The 23,384-nt window shown below is 39.3% G+C and overlaps 3 protein-coding genes across 12 annotated transcripts in view; all 3 read right to left on the bottom strand.

The window, feature by feature from the left end:
- Positions 1-5,965: 5,965 nt before the first annotated feature.
- LOC141648360 (putative disease resistance protein RGA1) lies at positions 5,966-15,622 on the bottom strand. Of its 2 annotated transcripts, XM_074456941.1 has the most exons (3): positions 15,456-15,622; positions 10,939-14,370; positions 5,966-9,540 (listed from the first exon to the last, which is right to left on the bottom strand). In XM_074456941.1, exon 2 carries the CDS (start codon positions 14,320-14,322, stop codon positions 10,945-10,947), a length of 3,378 nt encoding a protein of 1,125 aa, XP_074313042.1. In that variant the 5' UTR covers positions 14,323-14,370; positions 15,456-15,622; the 3' UTR covers positions 5,966-9,540; positions 10,939-10,944. The 2 variants fall into 2 exon arrangements, with proteins under 2 accessions (XP_074313042.1, XP_074313041.1); XM_074456940.1 differs by lacking the exon at positions 15,456-15,622 and having other exon boundaries at positions 10,939-14,534.
- Positions 7,438-9,603, bottom strand: LOC141649920 (putative disease resistance protein RGA4). Its single transcript, XM_074458587.1, has one exon. It carries the CDS (start codon positions 9,601-9,603, stop codon positions 7,438-7,440), a length of 2,166 nt encoding a protein of 721 aa, XP_074314688.1.
- Positions 15,623-18,456: 2,834 nt separating the features above from the next.
- Positions 18,457-23,384, bottom strand: part of LOC141648359 (putative disease resistance protein RGA1) — a 68,744-nt gene continuing 63,816 nt past the window's right edge. For 3 of the 9 annotated variants that reach the window (XM_074456937.1, XM_074456936.1, XM_074456930.1), the window contains 2 exons: positions 19,045-19,288; positions 18,457-18,957 (listed from right to left, as the gene is read on the bottom strand). Coding sequence is in view for 5 of the 9 variants with exons in the window: in XM_074456935.1 (XP_074313036.1) it covers positions 19,706-23,083 (3,378 nt within the window). In the remaining 4 variants the exon portion in view is untranslated. Of the gene's footprint in view, positions 18,958-19,031; positions 19,374-19,699; positions 23,247-23,384 lie in introns of those variants that run through there. The other 6 variants (XM_074456939.1, XM_074456938.1, XM_074456935.1 and 3 more) reach the window with 6 other exon arrangements.

Here is a 23,384-nt window from a genome sequence, read left to right as displayed (position 1 = left end):
CACCATACGCCAAGTCGGGCGTGTCAAAGATGATATTGCAGCCCACCTACCAATGTGCGATAGGATGTGGGGTCGGTGAGGAGCTCACCTTCATGGGGAGTCACCGGGTGGAGGGATCAAGGGGCGTTGAAGGCGGCTTAGAGTTAGACATGGAGGCACGGTCAAGTAGGTCGACGACATATTTTTGCTGACTTAGAAACAAACCAGAGGGATGGTGGTGTACTTCAACACCAAGGAAATAGGACAGGTTCCCGAGGTCCTTGAGGGAGAAGCGAGAGGCGAGAGCACCAATGAATTCAAAGAACAGAGGAAGCATTCGGACCAGAATAATAATATCATCCACATAAACAAGAACATATATGGGGTTAGAAGCGTGATGGATGAAGAGGGAAGTGTCCGAGACCGAGTTAGTGAACCCAATCCGGAGGAGATAAGTACGGAGCTCATTGTACCAAGCCCTCGGAGCCTGCTTAAGACCATATATGGCCTTACGAAGGCGACAAACATGAGAGGGATTGGCCGGGTCAACAAACCCAGAAGGTTGGGCCATAAAAACAGTTTCAGTGAGCGAGCCTTGGAGAAATGCATCATTCACATCAAGTTGACGAAGTACCCAACTGTTCATAACAGCAAGACTTAGCAAAGTTCGGACCGTGGCCGGTTTCACGACAGGGCTAAAGGTTTCGGTGTAGTCAAGGCCAGGGCGTTGGTGGAACCCCTTGGCAACAAGGCGGGCTTTGTGTTTATCAATCGTGCCATCGGGTTTGTACTTAGTACGAAACACCCATTTGCAGCCAACAACATTCTGAGTGGGTGAGGGGGGAACTAGGTCCCAAGTGTGGTTGGATATGAGGGCTTCAAATTGGGTCCGCATAGCAGCATGCCATACGGGCGACTGGAGTGCAGTTTTGACAGAGGTGGGTTCTGGGTGATGGAGTTCGGCAGAGAGATTCATGCGGTTGATGGGTTTAAAAATATTGTGGGAGGCTCGGGTTTCATGTTTGTGTGGTGGGGGAGGAGGAGGGGGTGGAGGAGGAGGAGGAGGGGGTGGTGGAGGAGAGGACACAGGTGGGGAATTCGGAGGGGGGGAGGATACAGGGGACTGTGGCAAAGAAGTGTTTGGGGTTTGGGTTAGAGGGGAGGAAGGGTTAGACTGTGGAGAGGTGATAATGGGGATAGAGAAAGTGACCCATTGGTCCGTGGTGGGTTTGGTTGAGGGAGGAGATGAGGTGTGAAACGGGTAGACTGACTCGACAAAGCGAACATGTCGGGAGGAGTAGACTCGGCTCGTCTTAGGATCAAGACACAGAAAGGAGTGTTGAGTTGGGGAGTATCCAATAAATACACAGGGAAGTGAACGAGCATCAAGTTTATGATTGGAGTAGGGACGTAACCACGGGTAACAAAGGCACCCGAAGTTACGGAGGTTGTGATACTTGGGAGGATGACCAAAGAGAGTCTGATAAGGAGAGGAATTATGGAGCGTCGGGGTCGGAAGACGGTTAATAAGATATGCCGCAGTTGAGAAGGCATAAGTCCAATATTCAGGCGGCATAGACGAGTGGGACAAAAGAGCTAGACCTGTGTCAACAATACTTCGATGACGACGTTCGGCATAGCCATTGTGCTCGGGAGTGTGGGGTGGGGACGTGAGGTGAGAAATTCCGTGAGATGAGAGGTATGGTGCGAGTTTTTCGAATTCACCGCCATTGTCAGAGTACAAGGTTTTAATGGGTTTCGAGAATTGTTTTTCTACAAGAGGGTGAAATTTAGAGAAAATAGAGTAGGAGTCAGATTTTCGTTTCATCGGGTAAAGCCAAATAAATTTAGTGAAGTGATCAATGAAGACAATGTAATATTTGAAATTATCAAACGAGTAAAGCGGAGATGTCCATACATCGCTAAAAATAATCTCAAGTGGAGATGTGGAAACTAGAGAGGAAGTAGAAAAAGGAAGTTTAGTACTTTTATTTGAAAGGCATGAATTACAATGAAAATTGTTGCTAAGCGAATAATTGAAATAACTAGCTAATTCTTTGTCAAAGACGAGAGAGGTAGAGGGGTGGCCGACTTTGTGATGCAGATCGATGGCTTTGTGGGAGGCAGTGAGAGCGAGAGGTGAGGGTGAAGAAGACCAGTAGTATACGCCATCTCTAGCAGGGCCCTGATGGAGGAGTGCCCCCGTCTGAGCATCCTTCACAAGAAAGAAAGACGAGGAGAAAACAATATGAGTGTTAGTTTCAGAACAGAATTGAGCAACAGAGATGATGTTTTTGCAAATGGAAGGAACACAGAGAACATTAGATATGGAAAAAGAACGAGAGGAAGAGGGGAGAAGAGCGGAACCAGTATGAGTAATGGGAAGCGAGGAGCCATCACCAATTATGATTTCATCAGTTCCGTCATAGGGGCAGTGGAGCGAGAGGTGAGATAGGTCACTGGCGACATGATGTGAGGCGCCAGTATCGAGCAGCCAAGGACGTGGAGGGGCAGGAGCATATGGGGGTGGAAGGATAGCGGTTTGGACTTGGGGATTAGGAGCAGGTCTGGGGTGACGAGGCACAGTGATGTTGGGATACAAATTTTTGAACACAGGACAGAAGGAAAGAGTGTGACCTTGGACATTGCACCAGTGACAACGCCCACGATACGGATTGTTTGGGTTTTGGTTAGGTTGTTGGTGAGTGGGAGGGGGTGGGAGGAGGGGTGTATATTTGGGTTTGTAGTATGAACGGGCAGCGGAAGTTGTGGCATTAACAGTGGCAGGGAAGGTGGTGGGTGAGGCGTGATCTTGGATGCGGAGGGTGAGTTCTTTGTTGATTAGTTTTTCGTGGAGTTCGGCAAAGGAGATAGCGGTGTCACGAGCATTAACGGCATCAATGACAGGTTGGTAGCGAGGGTCATCAAGGCCTTCTATAATGCGGTCAGTAAGGTCCTCAACAGAGTAGGGGTGACCAAGCAACGCTAGTTCATCAGAGGTAGTTTTGATAGAGTTCATGTATTCGGCTATAGAAGTGGAACCTTTGGTTATATGTTTCAGTTTGAACTTGAGTTGCTTGATGTGGCCACGGGAGGGAAGGGCATAGGTGTTGGATAGAGTGTCCCAGAGGGCTTTAGAGGTGGAGGTGCGGGTGAGGAGGGAGGCAACGGATTTGTCAAGAGTACCGGCCAAGGCACCGAAGAGCAGTTTATCTTGTCGATACCAAGTGGAGTACGCAGGATTCGGCTTTGATGTGTCTTTGTCTTTCTCCTTGATGGTGGCGGCAGGACATGGTAATGACCCGTCAATATAACCATAGAGGTCATAACCAATCAAAAGAGAAGTGATTTGAAGTTTCCATTGTTGATAGTTCGAGCCGTCGAATTTATCAACAGAATGGACATTAAGAGTGATGAGGGGTTTGCTCGGTTCAGCAGTGTTGGGAATAGAATGAGAAGTCGACATGGTAATGTCGAGTTTTGTTTGTGGGAGGATCAAAGGTCTCCTGATACCATGTAAGAAGAGCAGGCAATGTATGGAAAAGCTTAAAGAATATTATTAAGGTTAGCAGGTATAAATACAAGGGATACAAGGTAGCTATAAACCCTAATGAGAGGAATTAGGAAACTAAAAGATTACAAAAGATAGGACAAAATAATAATAAAGATTACATAAGATAATTATGCTACAAGATATTTACGATATCTTAACACTTCCTTGTTCCTTCCTCGTAAACTCCCACGGAATTACCATTTCCATTGGCCAAATTCAGGAGTCTATATTTGACCCATCTACAATCATTAGCCAAAAGAATTAAGATAGTACTCAGAAATGGCGGCTAATACGGAACCAACTTGCCTTGTACTTAGGCTGCTGGTATTTGTGCAAACAAGGCAAAGTCTCATTTGTCAGATTAGACGTCTTATAACCGGTTAAAATAATGTAAAAAAAAGGGAAGGTGGTTGTGAGAGACAATTAAATACTTTATCGTCACAAGCAAACCCAAAACAGACCCGATTTGACCTGAAACAGACCCTATTTGACCCGCAACGGTCCCGAGACCCAAAATGACCGATTTGACCCGAACCAACCCAAAAATATAACACACCCGAGCTGGACCGACCCGAACCGAGCCGAGTTCGGTATCAAATATATATGCAGCATTACAAGTAAAGGAAAATGAGTTGGCGCCACCGGGTGACACTCAATCTCGGCGCGACCCTCTCACATGCAATAAGTGGAGACCCCTTCAATAAAGGATGCATGTAAGAGGGTGGCACCCAATCTCGGCGCCACCCGGTGGCGCCTATCATTAGACTATTTCTAAGGAATGAACTACTATTTTGTGAAACTTGTGTACTTGAAAATACTACTCCGTATATGCCTTAAAAATATTCCGTATTTCCTAACAAAAAGGCACTGGACTCCTACTTTTCCTTTTCTATAAGCCAACATTTTCCTGTGTCAGATAATGTACAAGGTGGTAACTGGTAATACCAGCACAATTACAGTCATTAAATCCACTGTAAATGCTGATTTACCAACTTTTTCTGCAACAACAATTGATGCACCTATTAATGGAAAGATACTTTCCATTTTTTTTTTTTTTTTTTTTTTGGCAACGGTAAAGATACTTTCCATTTATCATACACTAAAGTACTCAGTCTGATACTCTGATGTTCAACTAAGGAAATCTAAATAGGTAAATAGATCCTCTGCACCAGTTTTTACAGCTTTTCAACTACAAGTTTTTTATTCCTCCATTTTCCGTTCTGAGTAGTTTTCTCTTAAAACGGTTTTATCTTAAAACCATAACATATATTTTTAATAGAAAATAATCACTTGATGATAAAATGTTGTAACTAAAATTGTCAGTTTTTTTTTTTTAAAAATTGACGGTAACATTTAACCAGAAAATACTTACCGTTTATCGTAAAATAGTGACATTACGCTCATCTTAATTTCAAACGAAAGTAGTCCCTTCTCAAACAAGAATTTACCTTTCTATTTCCTTCCCATTTGCTTTTCCACAATCTACCAAGATGGAACTTTGACCGTATTTTCCGACATGTAATTTTACCTTTTTTTATTGATCAAAAATATATTTTATAATAATAAATATAAAATATTTTAGTTTATGTATTAATTTATTCTCAAATATATTTATGGTTAAAGTTTGGTAGCGTTATCTCCAAAAATAAAATGCGAAGAAAAAATAAGAAAATTGAGGGAGTATGAGCTAACTATGTTTGAACCACCGTACAACCCCTGTATTGCATCCGTGTTCGGTTGGATCAGATCAACTAATTTTGAGTTTGGATCGGATTATCCAAAATTCGCAGCATGTCAATTTTATCAAGTCTAATCTTGGACCGACTCAGTTTTATAATCAAGAATTGCCACTGCAGAGATCTATAACAGGCTCAAGTAGTCTATAAGAGAGTTGCTAGATGAGGCACACAATGCAACATCAGTTTCAGACGCAACAAAGAGTACTGCGTAATCGTGTCAGTGAGTCGGGTCTTGGGATTCCCGGTCATATTAGTGCAGCTTGCATTGTCTCTATGTAAGAGCAATATCATTCTCGCATGAACTTTAGCATCATTTTGGGATAAGTTGGCTCGGTTTAAAATGCAACAGTTTTTCTATGATCACTACAACCAATCTCATGAGCAGTGACAAATATGCTACATAATGCCAATCAGGTGAAGGGGCGCTCATTATTCACCGCGGAACAAAGCAAAACATCAATGTGGGAAGAACATTGCATCACGGAGGGAGTAATAAATAGGCCAAGCAGTCACTGACCGTACAAAATTTCGCTAAGATTCCCAACTTATCAATTGCAAAACAAAACTTCAATTCTGACATTATGGTTTAAGCAGCAGAGAAATCCTGCATAAAACATGCTGTATGGAAGTGCAACCAGAAAAGCAATTTATTGACGAAGTGAGGGCGAAAAGAATGAGAAAAGACATGTAAACATGACACCGAAGTTAGCATTGATCAAATTATGATGCATCTATAATGTCGAAACACAGAGATAAGTAACAATAAAAATGGTACGAGTACAAGAGAACAGGTGGGGAAAAACAGATCAAATAGAAGGAGAAACCATCCAAAAGAAAATAAGATGAACAAAGTGCACCTTTTTATTTCAATATTCGTATAGCCGAGGTCAAATGATAACAATATCTCGGATATGTCGAATTTTCAGCCAGTCCTCGCCATTTGGTTCTTGACATCTATCAATTAAACCTGGACAGGAGAATATCTTAAGTTTCTGAAGGGATGTGAGGTTTTGAATTGCGTCTGGAAGTGATTTCATCGCAGGGCTGTTATAGATTGAGAGGGAATGAAGAGACGATAAGCAGTTTATCCACTCCGGTAGGCCTTTCAACTCCGAGCACCCTGCAATTAGGAGGTTTTGGAGGGCAGTCAAGTGTTGCATCCCCTTCGGCAGAATTTCCATGTTATGAAGACCCTTCAACTCCAATGAATGAAGATTGTGACTTAGAGATCTCCAAGGCATGCCATTCTCGTCCTCGTAGTCAACTATGGGGATATTACTAATTGAGAGTGATTCCAAGGCGGTGAGATGTTCTAACAAGGAAACACTTGTCAGTCTTCTGCACCGTTTAATCTCCAGGCTTCGCAACGAAGAAGAGCAGCTCTTGAATACCTCCTCTATTTCCGCCAACCTCTCAACTTCAAGATCACGAGTGATCTTGATGCTGGTAAGACAACCAGCAGGAAGCGTAGTGAGATAACCCACGCTGTCTATTTGTTGCACCGTTAATTCTAGATCTGAATTTCTAGAGTTCTCACTTGTGATTACCCGCAACGATTTGTTGCTGTCTTTCACTACAAGTGATTCTAGGTTAGGACAAGGAGGAAGAGATGTCAGCTCAGGGGACAACTCAATTACTAACAAAGAGAGACGAAGAAACGGTGGATGCGGCCAGCCATCTCCGCTTTCATTAACTCCTATCCACCACCCTTTCAGCTTATAACAACTACGAATGCTGAGACACTCAAGGGCAGGAAAGAATGATTGAGCAACCGACACATAACTACCATGGCGGCTAACTGCGGTTTTTTCCATGTACTCCAAATTATACAATGTGTCGAGCGACAGTGATTTCAGATGCTTTAGATTACTCAACAATGGCAGATCCTGCAACCTCTCACAATCCTGGAGCTCAATGTTGACAAGATTAGGAAGAATGGTTGCCCAATCATCCTGTGCTCTTCCCCATCTTGGAATTTCAGCACCATAGTATCTACACAAGTACAACTGCCTGAGATTTCGATGTGGCTGCAGCTTTGCAATGACAACTTCATTCTCTGCAGCTATCCCCTCATCAATGGGTTGACCAACTTTGAAAGGTAAATATATCGGCCCATGATTACGTTCAGTAGCTTCGTTAAAATGTATTCTTACCACCATCAGATTCTTAATGCCATCCAAACAACCGCCTTCCCATTCCTTTTCTGTCCTTTTCCTTCTCGCTCACGAGATTCTCACCAATCCTGATATTAATGTTACCCTGTAAATTCACAATGGATTTTAGGTATTTCAGTTGCCCGCTAGATTGATTCCCGCTTGAACTCACATTACCCACTTTAAAGTCGCTTAGAACACGTAGATTAGTCAGCTGGCTGAAGCCTGAAGGCATACAGGTCAACCCTGAACACGCATCAATATCCAAGAACCTTAGATTTACCAACTTGCAAAAATCCTCTGGCCACACTTTAAGCCCATAACAGCCACTTAATATTAAGCTTTGCAAATTATATAATTTTGTGATTGAGTTAGGGAGTGTTTCGAGCTTCCTATTATCAGAGATATCGAGATATCTTAAGTGTGACAATTTACCAATTGACTCTGACAGACTTTCGGAATCTGGTACACATAAACGTAAACTTCTAAGGGAGCTCCAGTTAGCTACTACTGTTTTCACCAAACTCGAGTGGATCTTTACATCCATGTAGCATGAGCGAACATTACTTTTACGGAAAGAGCCTTTTGTCCATTCACCCCCAGCAAGAAATAAATGACGAATTGGTTTCCCTAAGTTGTTTGTTGGAGAATTTGCCACAACAAACTCATCCCCTGCAACTTCTTGAGCAAGATCGTGCATCAAGTCGTGCATTTTAACTGAGATGACTTCACCACAACCATCTTTTTTCACATCTTGGAAAAAGCATCTTTTTAGTAGGATTAAAAAGAAGTTTTCGCCATCATCAATGTAATCTTGCGCCATCCAAAGACTAATCAACTTCTGTTTGTCCATTTCAAAATCCTTAGGGAATAATGCACAATACCTAAAGCAATTTTTCGCGGACGGTTCAAGGTTATTGTAACTGAGCTTTAAGATGGACATAATTGGATTCTTGGTAGTTTCAATTTGAGGTAACCGGTTCTTCTGAAATGATTCCCATCTCTCAGTTTGACCATATAAGAGAGTTCCTAAAACTTTTATAGCAAGGGGAACATTGGAGCATTTTTTAACAATTATCTTGCCAATCTTAGTCAGTTCAGTGTCCTTTGCTTGATCTGATTCTCGTTCGAAGGCCGTAAACACAAACAAACGCCACGAATCATCATCGGACAAACCTTTTAGCATATATTTTTTAGAGTGAGTAGCTTTTCCTAATACTACTTCAGCAGTCTTTTTCGAACGAGTAGTAATGACAACTCTGCTTCCCCTTCCACCAATTGTCAAGTACCTTTGAAGCTTACTCCACTCAATAGGATCTTCAGTCCACACATCATCTAATATAAGCAAGTATGTCTTGTTTTTTATTTCTTCTTCGAGTTTTGTTTGCATGGATTGCATTGTAGAGACATCACTAGGCTTTTTATTTGTTGACGATTCTATAATATTACCTAAAATTGCTTGCACATCTAATCCTTTTCCATCTTGGTCGGATACACATGCCCATAACTTCTTCTCAAACCTAGTTCCGACCATATCGTGATTATAAACTAGTCGAGCCAGAGTTGTTTTCCCCAACCCTCCAATTCCCACTATAGCAACAAATGTGACGTTTTCCTCGACATGAGGATCAAGCAACATGTCTAAAACAAACTTCACATCATCATCTCTTCCAATTATATTCTCATGGGTTTCATCTAAAAAGGAACAAGTGTCCTCTCTCCTATTCAAAGTCGCTTGAGGATCAACCTTAAACTCATATCTACCATGATCCTTGGCTATAGCATCCAATTTTTTCTGGATGCTCTTAACCACTTGAGAAGTATTGTAACTAACAAGAATACGATTCTTAGAAGAAAAGAAACGACTCACCCTATCCAAAATCTTCTCGGAGAAGTTAGCACCTGCATTGAGTTCTTTCACCTTAGCAATAGTGATGACCTCGTCAAAGAGATCATCAGCTTCATAAAGAACTTCCTTGAGCTCCTCAACCCAGGCTTGTTCTCCATGAGAGAGCTCTGGTTTCGTGTCTGCGTCCAAGAGCATATTCTTAATAAAAGAGACAGACTTGTTCAGTTTTCCGAGATTGGATTGCCAGTCTTTCATGTCTTTGAGGACCTGAGATTGTAAGAGTTGAAAGACCTTGTCAGCAATAGTAATCAGTGCTCCCAAATCTGCCATAGCTTTACAGAGATATGCAGTAGAATGAAATGTGTTAGGCTGAGGCCACTGTCAAAGAGGGGATTAGGATATGTGTGTGGATACAACGTGATGTGCTCAAATTCCCACCAAACTCCAATAATTGTTTTGACTAGTTCAAGGAAGAATTGAAAAGAGGAAATTTTATGAAAATGATTGTAGATGTCAAATCAAGGGCATTAAAATTCAAACCCCAAAAATTTCAGACGGTCAGACTGACGCCCCCACGAAGCATACAAATCTCTTCTGTTTTTTTAGATATGACGTTTCTGATTTTCGAGATAACACTTTGACTAAATTGAAATAAAATACATTTCAAAGAAAATGTTACAAGTACATTTTGAAAAGTCCCCCAAAAGATGATGCATTAAAATTCAACCCCCAAAATTCCACACACTGACTAAATTGAAATAAATCAGGTACACTCAAAGAATTGAAGAGAAGATCAATAACTTCACCTCTAAAATATAAATACTAATTGTGCCTACAAGAAAAAACAGGTTGATATTTTTTTTTATTTTAAAAACGGACATTTTTATTATCTGTGTAATAATTTAGAAACTAGATAATCATGCTCCCTACATAACTAAGATAATATCAGCAACAGCAACAACAACAACAACAACAACAACAACAACATCAGACCCTTAATCTCAAAATCATTTGGGGTCGGCTGACATGAATCATCCTTTAGAACCGTCCATGGGTGAACGCACACCTCAAAATGCAAAAAAAAAAAAAAATAGAAAAGAAAAAGTGAAAAACAAAAGGGGAGTGAAACATAATACAAAAACCAGATAAACTTATAGGTCTTAAAATCGAAACAAAGATTTCTTTTATAAAAACTTAGAATTTAAATCGAGAATAAAGATTAAAACGATTTTAAAAACCGAAGTAAAACTTAAGGGCCCGGAAGACCTTAAAAGTGAACCAAGTATTAATATAGAAGAAAGTTATTGGTAAAAAGTATAAGAAAATTGTTGGTAAAAAAGTGTAATAAATCCGAAAAGAACAAATAAATTTTTAAAAATTAAATAAAAACATTAAATATTTCAAATAACAACAAATAACTAAACATAATATCAGCATATACGAAAAAAGTGTCCTTTTTTTTTGGAGGGATTGCAATTTGGGCAGAGGTAATACATGAGATATGCTTAGAAAGGCTGGAGCGCAATTAAATGATTAAGTGAATTCTAAAGCATTAATCAAATAGCGTGTTTCCTAAAGCCATGACGGAGACAAAAACAGGAAGAATATGTAGTTAGTGAGGGGAAAACATATAAACGGAAAAAATTGGAGGAACAATGAGCACACCTTTATTCACCAATGGAAGTCGGTGATGGAGATGTGCGGGATGTGTTGTATTTTGGGCCACTCCTTGCCACTTGGTTTTTGACATGCTTCCGTTAGGTATGGACAGTCTAGGATCTCAAGTTTCTGAAGTGAAGTGATGTTCTGAATTGTGCCAAGTGATTTGAGAACGCCGCAAGACTCAATTGTGAGGGACTGAAGTGATGATAAGCAGCTTATCCATTCTGGTAGACAGTTCAACGAGTTACAATATCTAATGGAAAGCTTTTCTAGGGCGGTCAAGTGCCTCATCCCTGTCGGCAGAATTTGCATGGTGTCCAGAGAATCCAACTCGAGGGAGCGGAGATTGTGGCGTAGGGAACTCCAAGGCATATCATCGACGTCGTCCTCTAACGCCGGGATATATTTCAGTGATAGTGATTTCAAGGCAGTGAGATGCTTCAATGCTCCTAGAACACTTGTCCTTCTTTTGCACCCATTGATCTCAAGGCTTTGTAAGGAAGAAGAGCCCACAAATACTTCCTCAATTTCCGATAAACTCTTTGATTCCTGGTGGTCGTCTATCTTAATGTGGGTAAGACGACAAGCAGGCAGTGTAGTGAGATAATCAACAGTGTCTATTTCTTCCACCCTTAAATTGAGACCTAAGTTTGCAGGTCCTTCACCAACTAATATCCGGAACGACTTGTTGCTGCGCGTCACCTCAAGTGATTCTAGTCTCGGACAAGAAGGAAGAGACATCAACTTGGGGCACGAGATGATGCTTAATGTCGAGAGACGGGGAAATGGCGGTTGCCAATACTGCATGCCGCTGCTACTATCACCTTCACCAACCCCTCCCCACCATCCTTTCAGGCTTTCAAACCTCTCAATACGGAGACACTCAAGGGAAGGAAAAAATGGTGAATCCGTTGACACAGAACTACCATGAGTAATTGCAGCAATCTCCATGTACTCCAAATTATTCAACTCGTAAAGAATCAAGAATTTCAAATACTTCAATTTACTCAACAATGGGATACCATGCAGCCTCTCACACCGCCGAAGCTCAATCTTGACAAGATTAGGAAGAATAATTGCCCAGTCATCCTCTGCTCTTCCCCACCTTGGAATTTCAGTACCATTATATCCAGACAACCACAACTCCATCAGATTTCGATTAGGCTGCAGCTTAGCAATCAGAGCCTCATTATTGGTTTCACGAGCTTTGAAAGTGAAGGATAGACGTACCACCTTAAGATTCTGAATGTGCTCCAAATAACTGCCTTCCCATACATTTTTCTGATCACTTACAAGATTTTCATTGATCACGATATTAATCCTACCCCTTAAATTGACAAGGAATTTTAAGTCTATCAATTGTCCACATTGCTTCCCAATTGAACTTACTCCACCCACATTAAAGTCAGTTAGATCATGCAGATTAATCAGCTGGTCTATACCTAAAGGCAAGCAAGTCAACCCCGAACAGAAATTTATATCCAAGAGTCTAAGATTTACCAATTTGCAAAAATACTTCGGCCACTCTTTCAAGCTATAACAGCTATGCAATATTAAACTATGTAAATTATATAATTTTGTAATTGAATTTGGAAGTGTCTTGAGCTTCACATTTTTAGAGAGATCTAGATATCTCAAGTGTAACAATTCACCAATTGACTCTGACAAATTTTCAGCGTCAGGCACATACAAGCGTAGTGATCTTAGGCAACACCAATTAGCCACTAGAGTTTTCACCACGTCCGAGTGGACCCTTGTATTCATATAGCATGTACGGATATTTCTTTCATGGAAAGAGTTTCTTGTCCATTCTCCCCCATCAAGAAATAAATGGCGATTTTTTTTGCTTAAGTTATTTGGTGGGCTATTTACCACAATAATCTCCTCCCCCGCAACTTCTTGAGCAAGATCGTGCATTAAATCGTGCATTTTAAATGACACGACATCGCCTAAGTCATCTTTTCTCACATCTTGAAAAAAACACCGTTTTAGTAAGATTAAAAAGTAATCCTCACTATCACCAGTGTATCCTTGCGCCATCCAAAGACTAATCAACTTCCGTTTGTTCATTTCAAAATCCTTAGGGAATAAAGCACAATACCTAAAGCAACATTTCAGAGAAGGTTCAAGATTGTTGTAGCTAATCTTCAAGATAGACATAATTGGATTCTTGGTAATTTCAATTTGAGGTAACCGATTCTCTACAAATGACTTCCATCTATCTGTTTGACCATATAAGAGAGTTCCTAGAACTTTTATAGCAAGGGGAACATTGGAGCATTTTTTAACAATTTTTTTGCCAATTTTGGTCAATTCAGGGTCGTCTGATTCTCGTTCAAACGCCGTCAACACAAACAAACGCCAGGAATTCTCATCAGATAAACCTTTTAAAATATATTTTTTAGAGTGAGCAACTTTTCCTAATATCACTTCAGCCGTCTTTTCTGAACGAGTAGTAATGACAACTCGGCTTCCCCTCCCACCAATTGTCAAGTATCTTCTTAGTTTACTCCACTCATTGGGATCTTCTGTCCAAACATCGTCTAATATAAGCAAGTATGTCTTATTTTTTAGTTCTTCTTGAAGTTTTGTTTGCATTGATTGCATAGTTGACAGATCACTAGGCTTTTTATTTGTTGATGATTCTATAATATTACCTAATATTGCTTGCACATCTAATTCTTTTCCATCCTGGTCGGATACACATGCCCATAACCTCTTCTCAAACATAGTTCTGAGCCGGTCATGGTTATATACAAGTCGAGCAAGGGTGGTTTTCCCTAACCCTCCTACTCCCACAACAGCAACAAACCCAACATTTTCTTCGACATTGGGATCAAGCAGAATGTCTACAACAGCTTTCACATCATCCTCTCTCCCAATTATATTCTCATGGGTTTCATCTAAAAAGGAACAAGTTTCCTGTTTCCTTTTGAGTGCAGCCTGAGGCTCAACCTTAAACTCATATCTAGAATGATCCCTTGCTATAGCATCCAACTTCTGTTGGATGCTCTTAACCTCATGAGAAGTATTATAACTAACAAGAATTCGATTCTTAGAAGAAAAGAAACGACTCACCTTATCTAAGACCTTTTTAGAGAACTTAGCACCTGCATTGAACTCCTTCTGCTTAGCGATAGTGATGACCTCATCAAATAGATCATCAGCATCATATAGAATTTCATTAAGCCCACTAACCCAACTCTGCTCTCCATGGGAGAGCTCGGGTTTCCTGTCTGCATCCAAGAGCATGTTTTTGATGAAAGTGACAGAGTTGTTCAGGTTCTCGAGATCAGATTCCCACTTGTTCATGTCTCTAAGAACCGGAGATTGTAAAAGTTGAAAGACCTTGTCGGCAATGGTAACCAATGCTCCTAAGTCAGCCATGGCTTTGCAGCTGAATAAGAGATCAGGATGTGCACTTTACTGTTTCACCTTGTAAAAAAATACAGCCAAAGTGTTGATGCTATGTATAAATGTCGAAAATACAATCAAAATGTTATCGCGAAAACACCCAAAAAAGATATGGATAGAATGAATTGGATTAAAGGGAAGCTTTAATCTTTTAAGGACCGCGCATTAATGGGACAAGCATATGTGACTAGCAGCGGCCTCTGCATTCCCTTGTAGCGTAGGGAGTGCTTTCTACTTTAGGACCACCGACCACGTTACTTCAACTAACAAAACACGGAGTACAATTCTTGTATGAGACGGTCTTACAATAATTTAATGTGAGATCGTTTGCTGGCCTTTTACGTATTTCTGGTAACCATTTTCAACTAATTAGCAACTACTTCCTCCGTCCCGATCATTTGTTGTCCTTTGGTTTTGGCACAAAGACCAAGGAAAGAGAAATGGGCCATTACTAAATGACAAGTGGAACAAATCGAGTCGGTCATTTGTTGTCCTTTGGTTTTGGCACAAAGACCAAGGAAAGAGAAATGGGCCAATTACTAAATGACAAGTGGAACAAATCGAGTGTGAATGATCAAATTGTTTATCGAGTTCATTCTTAAAATAGAAAGGACAACAACTCAGTGAAACACTCCAATATGGAAAAGGACAACAAATGAGCGGGACAGCCGGACAGGGGAAGTACTATTTTATTACTCCCTCCGATTCGGTCATATGTTTACTTTTGCTTTTGGCACAAAGACAAGGAAAGAGGAGTAGGCCATCAGATGACAAGTGGACAATAATAGATGCGGAAAAACAATTTACCAATTAGAAACATTCCTAATATGGGATTTGGGAAGCTAAACAAATGAATTGAGACGACCAAAAAAGAATATGTAAATAAATGACCGAGACGGAGAGATTATTATTACTAAACCATTATTTTATACCATTTATAATCCTTTTTTAAACTTTTAATAGGAGAACCATCAACCATTTGCTTTCAATTTCACTTTCAATTAACTGATTCAAAGACTGCTGGCTCAAACAAATACTGTATAAAATAAGAGCAATAAATTTTAAAATTAATTAATTTAAAAAGAGGAAAATATCAGAAGACATACCTGTTCATAATTAAGAAAGATAAGATAAGATTGTCTCTGCTCTTTCTTCGTTCTGAAATTTTCAGAAATCGAATTTCAATTTAATGCATGATGAAATTGGGGAAAATTTTGGAAGAGGTACGATAACTGTAATTTCTCCTGTGGGTAAATTGGCTCGTGGTGAATTTGTCACCCTTTTAGTTAGACCCGGCGAACGAGTTGTTCAGATTGGGTGCGAATCGGGTTAATTTAGGTTGGGTTTGTTCATGTTTGGCAAAATTCGAATTAGATTGAGTTGGGACGGGTCATTTCTAGATCGGGCCTTTTGAGGCCATTAGTATCAAATTATTAATGGATTATGGACAATGCACAACAACAACAAAAAAATGCATTCAGATCGAATTATACTGGTCCGATCAATTCGGGCTACGGGTTAAGTTCGGGTCCATGGTTAGGGTGTCAGGTTCGGTACAAGTAGAGTTGGCAAAAGCTGACCCGTACCAACCCGCCCGAAACCCGACCCGATACAACCCGGAAACTAAGTGAACCAAAACCGAAACGACGACCCAACTCGACTCGATAACCGATAACGTCCTTATTTTTTCCAACCTGAACCCGACCTGAACCGACCCGACCCGTGACCCGATATTGACTTAACCCGATAGATGACCCGATAATGAATTAGCTTAATAATGGTGTAAATAATACAAGATTGACATTAATCTTAATTGTTTTCAATTAAAAACTTCAATTAATACACCCACACGTTGCTTAAACATAAAATTATCTATTTTTTTTTCGGTGCTCAACATAAAATTATCTATCTAAAGCTAAAAACATATGAGAAAATATATGTTGATAACGTGACCTGAGACTGACCCGTTAACGACCTGACCCGTCTTACCACCCGCTGATAACCCGACCCGAAGATGACCCGACATGAACTGCAACTGACCCGAACCGATTCTGACCCGACACAACCCGAACCCGATATGACCGACCCGCTTTAACTGGATCCGTAACCGACCCGAGTGACCCGATTACCACCTCTAGGTACAAGCCAGTATATTTGGGTCAGTTATTCAAAGCGGATCAATTTTATTAAGTCTACTCTTAACATTTACATATTCCATAGTTTTTAAAACTTGTAAACCAGGTGTTCGGATTAAACTAGTTTTAAACCCATGTAAAAAATGCACGGGTCCTAATAATAAACGCTATCATGGATACTGGAGCATATAAATGAGCGTAATTAAATGTTCAATATCATGACAATACAAATAAGTTTATAATTGAGGACTTGATGTGCATATAATTTTAGTTACTAATTACTGTTATCCGATGCAAAGTATGCTACAAATGTATAAGTAATCTAAAACGTTAAAAATACTCGAAAATGCACAGGTTGATATTTTAATTAAATTAATTACGATACTCAATATATATGTTATCAATCAAAATACTTCATATAATAATAATAATAATAATAATAATAATAATAATAATAATAGTAATAGTAGTAGTAATAGTAGTAGTAGTAGAGCAGCAGCAGCAGCAGCAGTAGTAGCAGTAGCAGTAATAATAATAATAATAATAATAATAATAATAATAATAATAATAATAATAATAATAATAATAATAATAATAATAATAATAATAGCATTACAAATTAAGGTCGTCAGTTTATAATTGCACGAGATTTAATATACAACAACTTGAGTAAAATAAAAATATAATATACTAATAAATGTATCATCTGTAATAATTTAGATACTCTATAATTTAGATAGTTCCATAAGTCGAACATAAAAACTCCACATACGTTATATAGCTTCATTGCTTAGACAAAATAATACTCCATAATATAAGTAAGTTTGATCTAAATTTTTATAACATGAATTCAATCAAATCGAAAAAATTAATTAAAAACCAATTTAAAGATGAATATATTTAATAATCCTAACATGATTTTAATACTACACTTTAGACTTATACAAAGAACCCAGAGAAATCTTCTACATTTAACTTACATCAGTTACATGGACGGGAATGAAAATGACACAGTAAAAAAAGGTATGGCGGTATGTATAGCTGCAAAAAGGGGTCAGTCGGGTCGAATCATTTTGGGTTTCTGTCAAGTATTTTAGTCGCATTAAGCGGGTAAGGACGTAAGGTTATTTCGGGTCGGCCGATTTTTGGGTCAATGATTAGGGGAAAAAAATGTACACTTTTGAATTACCATTTATGATTTATTATTTATTTTAACATAAATAATAATGCTCCCTATGAAATGTGATTTCATATAAGTCATTTCAAGTCTATTTAGGTAAATTAGAGTTAGGTTTTGTTTGATCATTTTCAGGTTGGGTAGTTTTGAATCGGGTCGGGTTGGATTTCGGGTCACATTTGAGTGTTCATTTTTCCAGTTTTTTTTATTTATATTTTTATATGCGTAAAACAAATTGCTGAGGCTTTCAATTAATAAAATTGTTTCCACATTTAACTTTCATTGTTACTTAGCAAAATAATCGAAACAGAAAAATGAAAGAAATAAATACTCCTAAAACTGTGTAGCCCCCACCACTAAGTATAAAACTATTTTTCTCTCCTGAAATTAAGGGACCAATAAGAGAGCTTTAAAAAACCTAGCTTTTATACTAGGTAGATATGAATTAAGTCCGCTTAAGCATGTGTGCATTAAAATTGGATTATATTCCCACTGTCCCAGTCATTTGTTGTCCTATTCCATTTGGAGTGCTTCAGTCAATTGTTGTTCTTTCTATTTTAAGAATGAACTTGATGTGCAATTTGATCATTCACACTCAATTTGGTTCACTTGTCATTTAGTAATTGACTCCCTCCCCTTTCTTTAGTCTTTATGCCAAAACATAGGACAGCAATTGACCGGGACAGAAGGAGTAGAAGATTATACGGTAGATTATAGATTGAGTCAGTTGTACAATTGTACTTGTATTACCTTTGATCTTTTGAAGGTATAATTCTTTTTCTTCCACAAAAAAAATTGTTTAATCACCAAATCTAATTCAGAGCTATGATAACATGGAGTAATGGAGTAGATCTTCTCCTGAAAATATAATTTACAACAACTCTCGTACAAGATCGTCCTAGCATAGAAAGAGCCAAGTAGAAAAAATAGCCCAATAAAAAACAAAATGAAAGATAAAAAAACCAAAGCCTTCTCCCCTATATTCCTACTTCCTAGACATGAAGACAAAGTTAAGAGTAAATCACTACCTTCGTCTCCACTGCAGTCCCCGCTGCTATCATCTCTACAACCACCAACTCCACCACCTTCGGCAACCGCCAACAAGCGGGTAGAGTCCGTATCACCATTTTGAATCTGATCTCGGAAATTTCATATCACAAAGACAGAAATTCAACACTTGAAATTTTTTGTAGTTAACTGTCTCAACTTGAATAGTTAAGGTTTTAACTGTCCCAAATTTGGGGTGTACTTTATCTGGCTCGCCGCTCGTGAACTTTGATTAACGCCAAGAAATACCTAGAAACAACATGAATTAGACATATAGCTTTACATAGATATAACAAGAAACGCCAAGAAATAACAATACTCACTTGGAGCACTCACCCATTTACTGGTTAAAGCTTAATACAGGCGGAACTTCCAAAGGAAACCCCAGGACAGGAGCAAGGACGTGGTGGTGCCTTTGTGAAAACCTTCATCATGCGTTATGGTGACTACTCCTCAGGGTAGAGCAAGACGCGTGTTCAAAGGACTCCAAATGGCTTTTGACCTTGGCATAGAGCATATACTCTCTGAGACAGATTTAGAAGTAATTTAAGACAACCTGCCTAACCGACAATCATGACTTCTATATGATTACTCAATGCCAAGCATAAGTGCGTAACTAAAAACTAACAGCTGAAAAATGCAAGTGAGTCGTATTTACAGGGAAGCTAAAAAGAAATAGCCAACAAGTTATCAAACATCGCAATTCAAGAGCAGCTAGTGTACAACTATACATGGAATTTGAGGCTCCACAACGTCTGATTAACAAAGCTCTATTCGGGTCATGGACACCTTTTCAATTTGAGGCTCCACAACGAAGCCTCTCTGGTGTGAACTTTTTTCATGTCTGTCATTATGTTTTCAGTTTCCAGGGATTTGAGTTGTGCAGAGGTCATACATGATAAGAATAAGCGTCGAGAGGGTGGACATACAATATAATGATTGACATAATAACGATAAAAAACATGAAAGCAAGACATGAACGTATGTGCACCTAAATTTATTCTTGGATGTCAAAGATGGAGATGTGAGGGATGTGTTGAATTTTGGGCCACTCCTTGCCGCTTGGTTCTTGACATGCTTCTGTTAGGTCTGGACAGAATAGGATATCAAGTCTCTGAAGGGAAGTGATAGATTGAATTGTGCCTAGTGAGTTGATGCCTGGGCACGAATCGATTACAAGGGAATGAAGTGACGATAAGCAGCTTATCCATTCTGGTAGACCTTTCAATGAGTAACAACATGTAATGGAGAGGATATGAAGGGCGGACAAGTGCTGCATCCCTCTAGGCAGAATTAGCAGGTTGTCAAGAGACTTTAACTCGAGGAAACGGAGATTTTGACGTAGGGATCTCCAAGGCATGTCATCGTCGTCTACTTCAGCAGGGATATCTATTAATGATAGCGACTCCAAGGCAGTGAGATGTTCCAACACTCCTGAAATGCTCGTCAGTCTTATGCATCCATAAATACTAAGGCTTCTTAAGGAAGAAGAGCCCTTGAATACCTCTTCAATTTCTGATAACCTCTGCAATTCCTGATCGTCTTTTATCATGATGTCCGTAAGACGGCAAGCAGGCAGTGTAGTGAGATAACCCACGCTGTCTATTTCTTTCACCCTTAATTTGAGATCCAAGTTTCCAGGTATTTCACCAGGTAATATCAGCAATGACTTGTTGCTACGGTTCACCTTAAGTAATTCTATGCTCGGGCAAGGAGGAAGAGATGTCAACTTGGGGCATGAATCAATGATTAATGTCGAGAGACGAGGAAATGGTGGTTGCCAATACACCCTGCCACTACTGCTATCAGCTTCACCAACCCCTCCCCACCATCCTTTCAGCCTTTCCATACTCAAAATACTGAGATACTCGAGGGATGGGAAAAATGGTAAATCCTTAGACCCATGGCTAATTGGATTGTTATCTATGTACTCCATATTATTCAAATGGAAAAAAGACAAGATTTTCAGATGCTTCAAATTACTCAACAAAGGGAGACCATGCAACCTCTCACAATACTTAAGCTCAATCTTGACGAGATTAGGAAGAATAATTGCCCAGTCATCATGTGCTCTTCCCCACCTTGGGATTGCAGTACCATTATATCCAGACAACAACAACCGCATGAGATTTCGATTTGGCTGCAGCTTCGCAATCAGATCCTCATAATTGGTTTCACGGACTTTGTAAGGTAAATATATCCTTACCACCTTCAGATTCTTTATATGCTCCAAATAGCCATCTTCGCATACATTTTCCTTCTCATCTCCAATGTTTCCGCCTATCGTGATATCTATCTCACCCCTTAAATTCACGAGGAATTTTAAGTCTTTCAATTGTCCTCCAAACTGCTTCCCAGTTGAACTCAGACTACCCACATTAAAATTGGTTAAGTCACGGAGATTAATCAATTGCTCTATGCCTAAAGGAATGCTAATCAACTCCGGACACCAACGTATATCCAAGAGCCTAAGATTTACCAATTTGTTAAAATACTTTGGCCACTCTTTCAACCTATAACAGCCATGCATAATTAAACTCTGTAAATTATATAATTTCACAATTGAATTTGGGAGTGTCTTGAGCTTCACATTTTCAGAGAGATCAAGATATCTTAAGTGTAGCAATTCACCAATTGATTGCGACAAATTTTCAGCATCTGGCACACATAAGCGTAACGATCTAAGGCAACGCCAATTAGCTATGAGAGTTTTCACCACATCCGAGTGGACCCTTGTATTCATATAGCATGTACGAATATTTCTTTCAGGAAAAGAGCTTTTTATCCATTCACCCCCAGCAAGAAATAAATGGCGATTTTTTTTGCTTATGTTGTTTGGTGGACTATTTGCCACAAGAATGTCATCTCCGGCGACTTCTTGTGCAAGATCATGCATTAAATCATGTATTTTACAAGATACAACATCACCATAACCATCCTTTTCTACATCTTGAAAAAAACACCGTTTAAGTAAGATTAAAAAGTATTCCTCACTATCACCAATGTATCCTTGCGCCATCCAAAGACTAATCAATTTTTGCTTGTTCATTCTATAACCCTTGGGGAATAAAGCACAATACCTAAAACAATTTTTCATCGAGGGTTCAAGATTGTAGTAACTAAGCTTTAGGATGGACATGATTGGATTTTTAGTACTTTCAATTTCAGGTAACCGGTTTTTCGCAAACGATTCCCATCTATGCGTCTGACCATATAATAAAGTTCCTAGAACCTTTATTGCAAGGGGAACGTTAGAGCATTTTCTAACAATAATCTTGCCAATCTTAGCCAATTCAAGGTCGTTTAATTGATCTGATTCACTTTCAAATGCCGTCAACTTAAACAAACGCAAGGAATCATCATCCGACAAACCACTTAACATAAATTTATTAGAGTGGGTATCATTTCTTAATATCACTTCTGCCGTCCTTTCTGAACGTGTAGTTATGACGACTTTGCTACCCCTTCCACCGATTGTCAAGTATTTTCTTAAATTATTCCACTCATTGGGATCTTCGGTCCATACATCATCTAATATAAGCAAGTACATCTTATTTCCTAGTTCTTCTTGAAGTTTATTGTACATTGACTGCATTGTGGAGACAGTATCGGGGGTTTTATTAGTGCAAGATTCTATAATCTTGCCTAAAATGGCTTGCACGTCCAACCTTTTCCCATCTTGGTCTGAGATACATGCCCACAAGTTTTTATCAAATTTAGATTTGATCCGATCGTGATTATATACAAGTCGAGCAAGAGCGGTTTTCCCTAACCCTCCTACTCCCACTACAACTACAAACCCAACATTTTCCTCAACATTAGGATCAAGCAGCATGTCTACAATGGTTTTCGTATCGTTGTCCCTCCCAATAATATGCTCATCTAGGACGTTTAAAAAAGAACTAGTGTCCTCTTTTCTTTTCAAAGTAGGACGAGGGTCAACCTTAAAGTCATATCTAGCATGATCCTTAGCTATAGCATCCAACTTTTGCTGGATGGTCTTAACCTCATGAGAAGTATTGTAACTAACAAGAATACGATTCTTAGATGAAAAGAAATGACTCACATTATCCAAGACCTTCTTGGAGAACTTAGCACCTGCATTGAGTTCTTTCACCTTAGCCATAGTGATGACTTCATCAAAGAGATCATCAGCTTCATAAAGAACTTCCTTAAGCTCCTCAATCCACGCTTGTTCTCCATGGGAGAGCTCTGGTTTCGTGTCTGCATCCAAGAGCATATTCTTAATAAAAGAGACAGACTTGTTCAGTTTTCTGAGATCGGATTTCCAGTCTTTCATGTCTTTGAGGACCTGAGATTGTAGGAGTTGAAAGACCTTGTCAGCAATGGTGATCAATGCTCCCAAATCTGCCATAGCTTTGCAGAAATAAGCAGAACAATATGATGTGTAGAATGAAAACACAGCAAAAGAGGGATTAGGATGTATATGAATATTATATGAGGTGCTCAAGTCTCCACCACTTCAATTATTGTTTAGTCCAACCACTTGCTAACAAAAAAACAATCCCAAGTGTGAAAACATATTATTTCTTCCTATCTTTTTATAATTGTTTTGACTGTGTCCAATCAAAGGCATTAAAATCCAACTCCCAAAATTCCATGAAACCCATACTTGACAATAAGGCCAACGCAAACAATTAAATATTTCATTAAAT

Source organism: Silene latifolia, chromosome 3 (genome assembly GCF_048544455.1).
Source record: "Silene latifolia isolate original U9 population chromosome 3, ASM4854445v1, whole genome shotgun sequence".
NCBI classification, from domain to species: Eukaryota; Viridiplantae; Streptophyta; class Magnoliopsida; order Caryophyllales; family Caryophyllaceae; genus Silene; species Silene latifolia.
The sequence above is the reverse complement of the archived record's forward strand: the minus strand, read 5'-3'. Positions and strand labels throughout refer to the sequence as shown.